At 37.2% G+C, this 15,005-nt stretch overlaps 1 protein-coding gene across 1 annotated transcript in view; it reads left to right on the top strand.

Moving 5' to 3' along the window:
• Mcm6 (minichromosome maintenance 6) overlaps positions 1–15,005 on the top strand; it is a 144,174-nt gene that overhangs the window by 86,316 nt on the left and 42,853 nt on the right. The window contains exons 12-13 of the mRNA XM_090388414.1: positions 1,496–1,651; positions 4,819–4,947. Of these exons, the coding sequence (XP_090244540.1) occupies positions 1,496–1,651; positions 4,819–4,947 (285 nt within the window). The remainder of the gene's footprint in view (positions 1–1,495; positions 1,652–4,818; positions 4,948–15,005) is intronic.

Genomic DNA, 15,005 nt, shown 5'->3' on the forward strand with positions numbered 1-15,005 from the left:
GGAAAGTTCATCTTGAAGGAGCGCTGCTTGGCACTGATCATTAACAACTCTGCCAATATTTACATCATCTGTAAATTTTGACATGATGCCTTCTATCCCTTCGTCGATGTCATTTATAAAAACTAGAAACAACAGTAGTCCAAGAACCAATCCTTGGGGGACCCCACTCCTGATGTTACACCAATCTGAAGAATATCCATTAATCACAACTCTCAGCTTTCTGCCCTGCAGCCACCCAACCGTCCATCTTAGAATCTTACCAGTAATTTCAAACTGTTCAACCTTATACAGTAACCTCTTGTGAAGGACCGAGTGAAATGCTTTGCTAAAATTCAAATAAACCATGTTGACATTGTTTCCTAAATCCAACTCATCAGTAACTGTGTCAAAATAGCTTACTAAGTTAGTTAAACATGATTTTCCCTTAACAAAGCCATGTTGTGTGTCCTTCAGAATGCCATATCTATCTTAAATGTTCCTGGATTTCACTCTTAATCATTGCCGATAAAATTTTTCCTACCACTAAAGTCAGACTAACTGGTCTGTAGTTACCAACTTCACTCTTAGAACTGCTTTTATGTATTGTTGATACCCTCGCATTTCTCCAATCCAAAGGGATCTACCCTGAGTCCAGAGATGCCCATTGTTGTCCCATTTTATATTGATGTTTTTGCTTAGGCTGCCGTTAGATTGTCTGGCCTTCTTTGAAATCCCTCCTGTTGTGTTATAATTCTTTTCAGTGTCTAGGTTTCTACGATTACATGAAATTCATGTAATCATAGAAACCTAGGCTGTAACAACAGAAGCAGTATAGACTTTAAACTTTCCCCTCTCAGCATAAGATTATTGCCACTTGGCTAAATGAACTGCTGGTAACTATTGAGGCTTATATAAACAGTCAAAAAAGTTTCCTCAGTACCTTCAAGTGAAACTATTAACTTTTTTTGTTCACAACATTAGATATTTATCTGCTGTCACAACAGAGAGAAAGACAGTCAAAAGTAAAATTACCCTGTTTGCAGGTTTGGTGAAATGGTTGAAGCCATTATTTCATCACTCCCATGTAAGCAGTTGATGGAAAAAAAACAAAGTGCTGCAAAACAGTTCTCTTATTTGAGATGCAAATATTCACCATTTCATGCTTGAATGACTAATCACAGACTTTCCATACACATTCTGCAGTTCCAGAATATGTGTAGAAATTTTTAGAACAGATATTTTTAGGATTTATGCATACTTTCACAAGGAACTTTGAATTTATGAATATACTATCCATTAGCATGATGCTGACCACTGGTCAACTCATGTGTGTTTTTCGCCCATAGGTAAAAATGAGTACAGCCAAAAGCAGTGAGAAACAACTTTATATATGGAACTGCAAGACTAATTGAATACTTAATGATTTCATATACATTTCTGGTTTAATGATTTGATCCATTATTTTATGTTTCCTAAAGATTAGCACTGAAAATAATTATGTTAATAATAATTTCAGGCAAGTTTGAATGCTAGAACATCCATTTTAGCAGCTGCTAATCCTATTGGTGGACGTTATGATCGAACTAAATCACTGAAGCAAAATATCACGTTAACTGCTCCAATCATGTCAAGATTTGATCTGTTTTTCATCTTAGTTGATGAATGTAATGAGGTAAGTTGAAATTCTTTTCAGATTTTGGCTCAAGGCAGATAAGTTTGCAACAGTTAACCATATCACAAGTACATTACTGAGGATCACTTAGGAAGTAATAATGCCTTATCTTTTATTAAATAAGTATTTAAAAAACAAACTTATACAGTAATTAGCATCTGTTAATGATTAACTGTATTCAGCCTTTACTAAACAGTTAATCTTTATCACAGCCACGTTCCCACAGAAAGCCTTTTTACTATCCAGGGGATAATAGTATATATCTGAAGTGTGTCATACATAGTCCATGTTCTCTCACATAGTCCCTGTCTTTTTAATCCATTCTTCAACCATTAAAAAAAAAAAAAAACAAGATGGTAAGCATGTGGTATTTGACAATTTTTAACTGCATTCAGAACTGGCAGGCATTGTGCAAAAATAGCTTATATAAATCTAAAATTTTGGTCTACCCATATTTGCACAATTAAGCTGAAAAATAACAGAAATATTTAAATATAGAGAATTCAGAGTAGTTTTTTAAACCATATATAAATTAGAAGATGCATAAAATTGTTTTTAATTCATTAACTTTCATCAACATATAAGGCAGGATCAATAGAAACCTGTTCAGGGATACTTTTCCATTATCTATTTGGCTGATTCACATAAAGTAATCCTTAGGATTAAGCCATGCATCCTATTTTGAATAATTGGATAATTTTCTAGAAGTGAATGTGTGTGTGGGGGGGGGGGGGGGGACAATTGGATAATTTTTCAGAAATGAAATTGAGGAGAGGAAGAATTGATATCAGTTGTTTATCTGATAAATGAAATGAACCAAGAAGTTGGGAAGAAGACGAAAATAGGTTGTACGAGGGATATTCAATAAATTATCTATCTACCTATGAAGAAAATGAGATAAAGGCAAAAATCTTTTTTTTATTTTTTGATGTAACTCCCCTGAACTTCAATACACTTATTCCAATTTGTTGACAATGAGGAAATACTAGACATAAAATTATTTATCCTATCCAACAAAGAATGCAGAAACAGCAGACTTTAATTCATCGTCAGCAAAGCAACATCCACGTACGTTTTTATTGAGGTGTTGAAACAGGAAAGTCATTGGGGGCCAGATTCAGCCTATAAGGTGGATGGGTAAGTTATGTAAAGTTACAGTCTCTCAAAGCAGCAGCAACAGCATGTGACATGTGCACTGGTGCATTGTTCTGAAGAAGCAGCACATCTCTGGAAAGTTTTCCCCAGTGTTTTTCCCTTATGACATCCCTTAGGTTGTACAGTAGGGATGCATATCACTCCTCAGTGACTGACTGTCTGCTTGTGTTCCAAGTAGCAAATGTACAAAATTCTCTCAGCATCCAAAAAAATGGTGGCCATGATCTTGCCAGCTGAAGGTTGTGTTTGAAATTTATTGGGTTAGGGAGAACTGGTATACCCTTGTGCTTCCATTGCATTGATTCTTGCTTGGTCTCGGGATCTCAGTGATGAACCCATGTAGCCATATGTTATATTCATGCATAAATAGACACATTATTTTAAACAACCCCTTCACATTCATTTATAAAACCAGTGGCAAAAGAGCTCAGCAGCATCCATACTCTCTTAACACTCGATTATTTGATGAACCCATGTTTCATCACCTGTAACAATCCTTGAGATGAAAGTTTCAGGATCCCTACCATAAAGTTGTAAATTCTCCTCACAACACTACTCTGAATTGCTTCTTCACAGGGTTCAGAAATCTGAGCACCCACCTTGCACTGGCCTTAGTCATCCCCAAATGTTCATGGAGGATGGTTATAAGTGTTCCCTCAGAAATGTCACTTTCCTAGAGATTTGGAACACTTTTAAACGTCTGTCATTCAGCACAAGGGTTTCCACAGCTTGGCACATTTGTGGAGTGGTCGCTGTCACAAGCCTTCCTGGGTGGATCATCTTTGATGGGCTCTTTACCCCACTTGAATTGTTTTGACCAGAATTTCACCTGGTACTGTGAAGGTGCACTGTTGCCATACACAGCCACCATCATTTCATGAATGGCCTTTGGCCCATTTCCTTCTTTGGTTAGAAACTTGATGACTTGAACGATGCTCCAATTTCAGTAAATCCATAATTTGATACAGGTGTCTTCCTTCTTTCTGTTACAGCAGCACAACCTAAAAACATAGTTGGAGCAAAATTAGTATGATTCAAGTTGAGATATGTAGGAACATGATGAATCATTGAAATATTAACTATGGAAAGTACATTCCTTAGGTAGATAATTTATTGAATGCCTCTCATACATTGAATTAAAAACAGAAATTCCCATGCTTTACTAAACAAATATGGTGAAACATGGAAAAGATGCTATTTTATGTTTTAACACATTTATTGAATAAACCACAGAAAATGGCATACCAACCCACCAGATCTTACTTTTATATCAATTCTATGAATGTGCTGTAGAGAAGAGACTAAGAAAAGTAACGCAGACAAAAGACTGTGATTTCTTTATTAAAAAGTGAATAATACATTGCGTGATATGCTCTAAATCAGTGTTTCCCAAACTGGGGCCCACAGACCAGTTCCAGAGGGTCCGTTTCACGGAACCCCTGGAACTTGCTAACTTATTTGTTCTTTGTATAGCAAATTGATGATAGAGTTATTATTATATATTTATGTAAAAATAAGAATAAAGTTGTTTTAAACATAAAACTGAATTTTCTTTTCAGAAAATGCAGTGTTCATACATATATAGAGAAAATACAGAGAAAAATATGCATATATACATACATATACACACATACATATGTATAGGGGTCCGGAAACATTGTATGATTTTTGAAGGGGTCCGTAAACATTTTTGATTTTTGAAAGGGCCCGTAGATCTCAGTAGTTCGGGAACCACTGCATTAAATAATAAATACATATGTAAACTGATAATTTATGTGCGAAAAATGTTTTCATTTTATAGTCCCAATAATCTAAATAACAACCTCTGATAATTTAAACATCCACTTTTGTTAATTAGTTACCATGATTGCTCTGAATAAACCTTGTATTGATAAAATGTTAATTTGACATTTTATCAATACAAGATTTATCAGCCTAATATTAAATTTAATCTATTCAATCCTATTTAAAGGTCATTTATCAATCAACTAATATAAGTATAATTTTTATAGGTTACAGATTATGCTATTGCAAGACGGATTATTGATCTACATAGTAATAATACAGGATCTATTGAAAGAATATACACTGTGGATGAAATTTTGAGATATCTTCTTTTTGCCCGTCAGTTCAAACCAAAGGTACTATTACTGATATAGAATTTTTTTTTTTTTTTTGCATTATACGCTTAATTGTTGCATAAAGGAAGGTAGGATTTGGTGTAATCATTAAAAATGTGGCAAATGTCGATCCTAATATTGTTGATGTAAACTCTCACTCAGTGTATGCTGTTGGAAGGTTTTAACTGTTTTTTGATTCACTACATACATATGTAGTGAATTAGATGATTGTAGGTTACTAAAATATTTCAGATGTTATTATTTTGAATATTTTTCAATTTTTAAGTAATTAGAATTCTATTATTACTTATGTGAAATGTTAATTTCTAAGCAGATTCTACATAGTGAGTAGGTGATGAAACTTATTTTTCTTTTACATAAAGAAAAGTAGTTTTTGTCTATAACTTTTCCATGGGAGGTGTAGATAAATTTAACCAGCATTTGGCGAACCATACCCTGCCCAGGAAACGGATTAAAAAATACTACAGGAAAGTTTACTTTCACCTAATGGACCTAACTGTGTGGAATTCATTTCTACTCAGTCAATCAAGTGGACCAATCTGATTCATCCCCTTCCTTCTAGAGTTTACATAAGTAAAGAACTCTTTGCTGTTTTTCTTTGCATCCTTTTCCACAGATTTCTCGTAATCTGCCTTCGCCTGCCTAACCTCCTTTGTGACTTGGTTACAGACGAGCTTATATCTATCATAGGCTTCTGTGTCACATGTTAATTTATATGTATCCCATGCATTTTTCTTCTCTGTCACATGTCTAATTAGTTCATCTGACATCCATTTAGGCCTAAATCTTGAACAATATTTCTTTGTTGGTATGAAAAGCCTAGTAGCTTCCAAGATTAATTCTTTGAATGTTTCCCATTTTGAATTTGCTGTTGGTAACATCATCAGTTGGTTCCACCATATAGAATTTAAATACTGTCTCAGACCACCGTAGTCACCTTTACGAAAGCAAAAACCCTTCCCTTTACCCTTGATGGTAGTTACCTCTTTGAGTAAATCCCACTTCAACACACTGTGATCTGCCACCTAGTGGTTCCTTTATCTGCAGATTCTTGATGCATGAAGAATCATTACTGATAATCAGATCAGATCAAGAGTATTACTCCCTCTAGTTGCCTCCCGAACATGTTGCTGTAGAAAACAATCATCCAATAAATCCACAAAAGTCTTGCTAGTGTGTGAATGACCAACCCACAAATTCCAGTCAATATTCGGGAAATTAAAATCCCCCATTATAAGACACTCTAGTTTACTGGCCCACTCTATTTCTCTGCACAATTGCTCATTATACTCATCAGATTCATTAGGCCTATAACACACACCTTCTCTCATTTTTCTTTCCCAGTGCTTACGTCACACCAAACAGACTCAACATTGCATTGTCCTCCAACATCAATTGGATGCACTTCCTTTGATTTTATGTGTTTCTTAACTAACAGCATAACCCCTCCTCCCTTCCTGTCCTGTCTATCATTTCTGTACACATTGTACTCCCCAAATTCCAGTTCCGCACTGCTTATATCTGTATCTCTGATATCCCAACAATATCTGCCTTTGATGTCTTGATTAGCACTTCAAGTTCATCGAATTTATTAACTATACTTGATGCATGAAGTTCGTGTCTGGGCAGAATTGCAGACACTTTCAAATTCAACCCTAACTCACGGCTTTTTTTCCAGCATGTCTTGTACTTGTTAAGTAATTCTGCCAGTCTCTTACTCTTAATATCATTAGTGCCAACGTGTACAACAATATCACCCTTTGTGCCCTTAAAGGATGATATCTGCCCTACAACATCATGAACCTTTGCCCCTGGCAGACATACCACTTGGTTCTGTTCCATCTATCCTTTTTGCACAATATGTTCCCCGTTTCCCTGACAATAGTGTCACCTACAACAACTAGTTCCTTTGGGACCAGCGCATTCTGCCTTGGGGATTGCCTCTGTGTTGCGTGATTATCAAGTGCAAGCTCTGGATTTGATGGGCCTCTCAGTTTAAATCCTTCAAGGACATCCACCCTGTCCTTAAAGCTCTCGTATAAGCTCATAACAATGCTGAGTTGGTGCCTGATTTCCTCACACTCCTTACATCGTGCACACACAAAGACATTCCCCTTGGCAATATCATATCCCATTCCTGATTGCTCCACAAACATCAAAGAAGCAGTACATTTCAATAGACTGTGATTCAGAGGACAACTGTCCCCCCCCCTCAGTTCTCCCCCTGAGCCACAGTACTTCCACTAGTTTGAGCCTTTTGCTTTGCTGCTCTGGTCTGAGTCATGATTTCTATTCAAGTTCAATAAAATTCCAATACAAAATATAACCCTAAACCTATATCCCAATGCAGTTATAACACTATATATATGTATTTCAGTATCGAATATTATCTCCGAGTTACGTTATATGACTTTCTTATCCCCTGTCAACTTATACGTATTAATTTATGATATTACGTTTGTAATTACTAGGTCTCTATATTTATTTAGTTAAAAAAGTACAATTCAATTGACAATGAAATTTAATAAGATTAATAAATTTTACTGATTAATTGATACTACTATACTCACTATCTAGTTTTCCGTTAAACCTTACCCTAGCACACATCGTATCATATAACAATGGCGGCAAGTTACGAACGGTTAATCTATGGTCACGAGGTATTATTTACTTTCCAAATCATGCTATCTAAATTCAAAATAAACCACGGAGCTTGACTAGGTCTATAAGCTACTTATAGAAAATAATTTAATCTAATTTTTCAATTTTTAAGTAATTAGAATTCTATTATTACTTATGTGAAATGTTAATTTCTAAGCAGATTCTACATAGTGAGTAGGTGATGAAACTTATTTTTCTTTTACATAAAGAAAAGTAGTTTTTGTCTATAACTTTTCCATGGGAGGTGTAGATAAATTTAACCAGCATTTGGCGAACCATACCCTGCCCAGGAAACGGATTAAAAAATACTACAGGAAAGTTTACTTTCACCTAATGGACCTAACTGTGTGGAATTCATTTCTACTCAGTCAATCAAGTGGACCAATCTGATTCATCCCCTTCCTTCTAGAGTTTACATAAGTAAAGAACTCTTTGCTGTTTTTCTTTGCATCCTTTTCCACAGATTTCTCGTAATCTGCCTTCGCCTGCCTAACCTCCTTTGTGACTTGGTTACAGACGAGCTTATATCTATCATAGGCTTCTGTGTCACATGTTAATTTATATGTATCCCATGCATTTTTCTTCTCTGTCACATGTCTAATTAGTTCATCTGACATCCATTTAGGCCTAAATCTTGAACAATATTTCTTTGTTGGTATGAAAAGCCTAGTAGCTTCCAAGATTAATTCTTTGAATGTTTCCCATTTTGAATTTGCTGTTGGTAACATCATCAGTTGGTTCCACCATATAGAATTTAAATACTGTCTCAGACCACCGTAGTCACCTTTACGAAAGCAAAAACCCTTCCCTTTACCCTTGATGGTAGTTACCTCTTTGAGTAAATCCCACTTCAACACACTGTGATCTGCCACCTAGTGGTTCCTTTATCTGCAGATTCTTGATGCATGAAGAATCATTACTGATAATCAGATCAGATCAAGATTATTACTCCCTCTAGTTGCCTCCCGAACATGTTGCTGTAGAAAACAATCATCCAATAAATCCACAAAAGTCTTGCTAGTGTGTGAATGACCAACCCACAAATTCCAGTCAATATTCGGGAAATTAAAATCCCCCATTATAAGACACTCTAGTTTACTGGCCCACTCTATTTCTCTGCACAATTGCTCATTATACTCATCAGATTCATTAGGCCTATAACACACACCTTCTCTCATTTTTCTTTCCCAGTGCTTACGTCACACCAAACAGACTCAACATTGCATTGTCCTCCAACATCAATTGGATGCACTTCCTTTGATTTTATGTGTTTCTTAACTAACAGCATAACCCCTCCTCCCTTCCTGTCCTGTCTATCATTTCTGTACACATTGTACTCCCCAAATTCCAGTTCCGCACTGCTTATATCTGTATCTCTGATATCCCAACAATATCTGCCTTTGATGTCTTGATTAGCACTTCAAGTTCATCGAATTTATTAACTATACTTGATGCATGAAGTTCGTGTCTGGGCAGAATTGCAGACACTTTCAAATTCAACCCTAACTCACGGCTTTTTTTCCAGCATGTCTTGTACTTGTTAAGTAATTCTGCCAGTCTCTTACTCTTAATATCATTAGTGCCAACGTGTACAACAATATCACCCTTTGTGCCCTTAAAGGATGATATCTGCCCTACAACATCATGAACCTTTGCCCCTGGCAGACATACCACTTGGTTCTGTTCCATCTATCCTTTTTGCACAATATGTTCCCCGTTTCCCTGACAATAGTGTCACCTACAACAACTAGTTCCTTTGGGACCAGCGCATTCTGCCTTGGGGATTGCCTCTGTGTTGCGTGATTATCAAGTGCAAGCTCTGGATTTGATGGGCCTCTCAGTTTAAATCCTTCAAGGACATCCACCCTGTCCTTAAAGCTCTCGTATAAGCTCATAACAATGCTGAGTTGGTGCCTGATTTCCTCGCACTCCTTACATCGTGCACACACAAAGACATTCCCCTTGGCAATATCATATCCCATTCCTGATTGCTCCACAAACATCAAAGAAGCAGTACATTTCAATAGACTGTGATTCAGAGGACAACTGTCCCCCCCCTCAGTTCTCCCCCTGAGCCACAGTACTTCCACTAGTTTGAGCCTTTTGCTTTGCTGCTCTGGTCTGAGTCATGATTTCTATTCAAGTTCAATAAAATTCCAATACAAAATATAACCCTAAACCTATATCCCAATGCAGTTATAACACTATATATATGTATTTCAGTATCGAATATTATCTCCGAGTTACGTTATATGACTTTCTTATCCCCTGTCAACTTATACGTATTAATTTATGATATTACGTTTGTAATTACTAGGTCTCTATATTTATTTAGTTAAAAAAGTACAATTCAATTGACAATGAAATTTAATAAGATTAATAAATTTTACTGATTAATTGATACTACTATACTCACTATCTAGTTTTCCGTTAAACCTTACCCTAGCACACATCGTATCATATAACAATGGCGGCAAGTTACGAACGGTTAATCTATGGTCACGAGGTATTATTTACTTTCCAAATCATGCTATCTAAATTCAAAATAAACCACGGAGCTTGACTAGGTCTATAAGCTACTTATAGAAAATAATTTAATCTAACAATTAAGTCAATAAAGTGGTTAAGTATAATTAAAAACTTTCGTTTGCGGGAGCTGCAAAACCTGTCCGCACATGGATTTGATACCCTTACCGATACTAAGTAATAACCTACAAAATCTCTATCTAAATTCAATTTAAACTAAAGTTTTGTTACTAGGAATATAAAGCAACTCTAAAAAATAAATTAATATGCTAATTTAAGTCAACAAAAAAGCAAAAACTTCTCTATTTGCTGTAGCTGTAAATACTTTGCCTGTTCACATGTACTCTCGCATCCAATGTACCAAATGTCAATGTATTCAATTTAGTCATTGTACCAATTGACCAAATTGAACTATAAACCAAATTGAAATGAAATGCCTATAAATTAGGATGAAAGGTCAATATACAAATTAAAAACGAAATATCTGTAAACCAAATGGAAATGAAATGCCTATAACTAAAATTAATTACTGCCCTTAGAACAAATATAGGTACAACTTTTTCAAACAGCATAAGTTATAAGTAACATATTCTAAGGGAAGTTAGTTAGTTAGTTAGTTATTTGGTTTTTAGGAGCATTAGCAACTAAGGCCTTGCTCCAGGATATGCGGTGGTCATTCCCTGACCTTTCCGCATCCTCCGTATTTGGTGGTGACGGGCTCGAACCCTGGTCTAATCAAGAAGCGTGTGCTACGCACTGCTGCTTCTTCCCACCTGGCAATGGAGTCGCCGCTAAGGGAAGTGCCTGCTATATACATATATACATGGTCTCAGAATGACAATTGAAAGGTTAGAGAGAACAGATATAACTGTAATAGAGAGAACTTTGCGAAAAGAACCAAAAGAAATAGTGAACAGTGAGAACCAGGAGAACTGAAATACAGTGGTACCTCGGGTCACAAACTTAATTCGTTCTTTGACTCCGTTCGGGAACCGAAATGTTCACGAACTAAAACAATTTTTCCCATTGAAATTAAATGCAAATCCAATTAATCCGTTCGCCCGCCCCAGAAACATATTGTTTTTTGACTTTTTTATGGATTTATGTGTGGCAAAAATATATAATATAAAATATACAGTATAACTTTACCTTTGTGGTTGATAGTTTCTGGCACAGGTAGATGGTAGAGGAGGAGGAGGAAGACTACTCCTTCGAAGGAGAGCTCCATTCCATAATAACATCGGGCATTTCTGGTGTTTTTTCTCTTGTTTGTATCTTGGGAAGTGGTTCGATTGCTGGCTCGGTGGCTGGTGTTTTCACAAGATAACAATCCAGAGACATTTGTCTTTTTATTTGTTGAATAATTTTTCGAAAATGGGACATCACATTGTCATTTAAAATGTCCACTGCTCTGCTGGTCACAGTTTTGTTAGGGTGATGCTTCTCAATGAAAACGGCGCCTCCATAGCCAGGTGGGAAGGAGCAGCAGTGCATAGCACACGCTTCTTGATTAGACCGGGGTTCGAGCCCGTCACCACCAAATACGGAGGATGCGGAAAGGTCAGGGAATGACCACCGCATATTCCCTGAGCAATATGGCCTTAGTTGCTAATGCTCCTAAAAACCAAATAACAATACCAACAACAATCTCAATGAAAACCTGCACTTCGCTCCACTTGCTACAAATTTCTTTGATCTCAGCACTTGAAACATGTACCACTTCTTCCTCCTCCTCTCCTGAGTGCTCCTCCTGCATAACTTTCATCTGTTCACGTTGCAACTCAACAGAGCTGTGTTGAGTTCTTGTCTGTGGTCCTCCACCAGCTCCACCACATCCTCCTCATTGATCTCCAAGCCCGAACTCTTGCCAATGGTCACAATCTCGTTTACTAGAGTTACATCTGTCTCCTCGAAGTCTCTATCAGGCAGACAACCTGGCCAAAGTCTCCTCCAGGCAGATTGAAACGTGCAGTTAGAGACATTGTTCCATGCCTTGTCAATGAGGTTTATGCAGTGGAGGATATGGAAGTGATCCTTCCAAAAATCACGCAGGGTCAAATCTGTGTCGTTGGTCACCTGGAAACTCCTGGAAAAAAGAACCTTTGTATATAACTTCTTGAAGTTGGAAATTACTTGCTGGTCCATGGGCTGGATGAGAGGAGTGGTGTTAGGAGGCAGAAATCTGACTTTTATGAAGTCATATTCAACATCAAGGTCTTCTTCCATACTTGGAGGATGGGCAGGAGCATTGTCCATAACCAGCAGACACTTAATGGGAAAATTATTTTCCTCAAGGTATTTCTTGACAGTTGGCGTAAAAACTTCAGTCAACCACTCCATAAAAAGTAATCTTGTTACCCAAGCCTTGCTATTCGCTCTCCACAATACCGGAAGTTTACCCTTTAGCACTTTATTGCGTTTAAAAGCGTGCGGATTTTCAGAGTGGTAAACTAAAAGAGGCTTAATCTTACAATCCCCACTTGCATTAGCGCACAATAAAAGTGTAAGCCTGTCCTTCATTGGTTTGTGGCCAGGCAGTGACTTTTCCTCTTGGGTTATGTAGGTCCTTCTTGGCATTTTTTCCCAAAAAAGTCCCGTTTCATCGCAATTAAAAACTTGATGCAGTACGTAACCTTCAGAGTTGATAAAGTTTGCATATTCCTCCACATAGGCATCTGCTGCTTTTTTGTCCGAACTAGCTGCCTCTCCAAGCCTAACAACACTATGAATTCCAGTTCGTCGACGAAACTTCTCGAACCAGCCTCTACTTGCTTTAAATTCGTCAATGCTAGCATCACTTGTATTCGGCATTTTCGCCACTAAATCACCGTGCAAAAGTAAAGCCTTCTCGCATATTAGGGCCTCGCTAACAGTAAGCTGCTTTTCATTAATCCAAACTAACAATTTTTCTACTTCTTCTAACACTTGAGACCTTTGCTTCGTTAACATAGTCACTCCTTTAGCCACATAAGCCGTCTTTAGCACATCTTTATTCTTTAAGATAGTACAGATCGTATATTTAGCCATGTCGTACTGCTTGGCGAGATCAGAAACACGAACACCATTCTCATGTTTAGTTATTATTTCCTTCTTCGTTTCTACTGTAATATGCTTAGGCTTCTTTACACCACACTCACTAACACTTTTCACTTTCTTGGGAGCCATAATGAGGGTTAATTTAATGCAAAAAGCAAAAAAAATTGTATCAAGAACAACGCAATGACAAACAATGTTCACAGCGTGCAAACCTGAGTACAACTGATGCTGTTCGTGAGCCGAAAACATGGCGCCAAAGCCATGTTTGTGCATTCGTGCGCCGAGGCATTCTTTGCGGGTCGAGTCAAAATTTGTTCGGAAATTGTGTTCGTGGACCGATTTGTTCACGACTAGAGGCATTCGTGACCGGAGGTACCACTGTATTTATTTAATACATACATTAGCTATAATTTAACTTGGATTTATATTATTGTGCCATTTGTTAACTCAATAATAATAGCTTTGTTAAGGTGTTTAGAGATTAACTTAGATGGAAAACCATTCTTAATCAGCTTAGATCTCAAGTCTCTAAGTGATTCAATAATATTATATACATATTACATATTTTTTATCACTCTAAAGCTGTGTAAAATAAATATTGTGAATTCTTTTTGAAATATTTGAATGCCAGTGTGTTAAGCTAATGGATTAAAATTAAATTCTTAATTTTAATATAAAAACTAAATTCTTTCTGTTTGTCGTATACTTTAGTCTATAATTTATTATCTATATCTAGATGAGTAGTTGCTATATTGGTGAGGGGTACAGGTGGGTGCCTCTCACTAACCTCATTTGTCCCCTCCAAATGACGTTCCCACACCTGCATGCAGCTACTAAAGATGTGCCCCAACCACATCTTTAGTGGTTTCATGCTCCTACAGAATGGAATAATCACCGACAAAACCACACCAGCCACCTAAGCATCCCACCCACGAGGTATTTTCATTCTCCAGCACCCTGCACCTGTCAACTTCAAACCTAAACTGCTGTCTCTAGTAGTAGTAGTAGTGGCATGTGATGCAAGAAAGCAAGTGTATGAGCTTATGCTGCATCAGCCAAAAAAAAAAAATCACACCATTCCTTCCAAATGCCTGACCAGTTCCTCCTTAAATTTATTTAACCTATCAACTTCCACAACGACAGATGGAAGTTTGTTCCAGCAATTAACCACCCGCTGGCTAAAGGCAAATTTCCACACACATCTATTCTACATATGTCCTTTCTTAATTTGAATTTATGCCCCCTTAGGGTCATAATCTGAACAAGTGGAAGGATCCCATCAGAATTCATCATGCTCAACCCATTTAAGGCCTTATACACCTCAATCAGTTCACTGCGCAGGTGCCTAGTCTCCAGCCACTGCAATTTGTAGAACTTAAGCCTCTCTTGGTAAGAGGATTCCTTCATTCCCCTCACCAATCTTGTTGCCCTTCTCTGTACAAGCTCAAGCAAATCTACATCCTTCCTAAAATGAGGCCTCCAGACCTGTACGCAGTACTCAAGGCATGGCCTGACCATTGCCTTATACAGAGGGACAATCACCTCCTTTTCCCTGCTAGCAAAATTCCTAAATATCATTGACAAAACCCCATGACCTGTCCAGGCAGCCTCTTGCATTGCTCAGAAAACTTCATATCTGACTGCACAATTACTTCCAGGTCTTTTTCATTTTCTACCACCTTAAGTGTAGTACCACACAGTTGGTACATTTCTCTGGGATTACTTCTACCCATATGCAGTACTTTGCATTTGTCAAGGTTAAAATTCAGTTGCCACTTCTTAGCCCATCTGCCCAAATTATTTAGATCCTGTTACAGTAGCACACTGCCATTAAC

This window comes from Mastigoproctus giganteus, chromosome 14 (genome assembly GCF_048544385.1).
Source record: "Mastigoproctus giganteus isolate SK-2022 chromosome 14, ASM4854438v1, whole genome shotgun sequence".
Lineage (NCBI taxonomy): Eukaryota > Metazoa > Arthropoda > Arachnida > Uropygi > Thelyphonidae > Mastigoproctus > Mastigoproctus giganteus.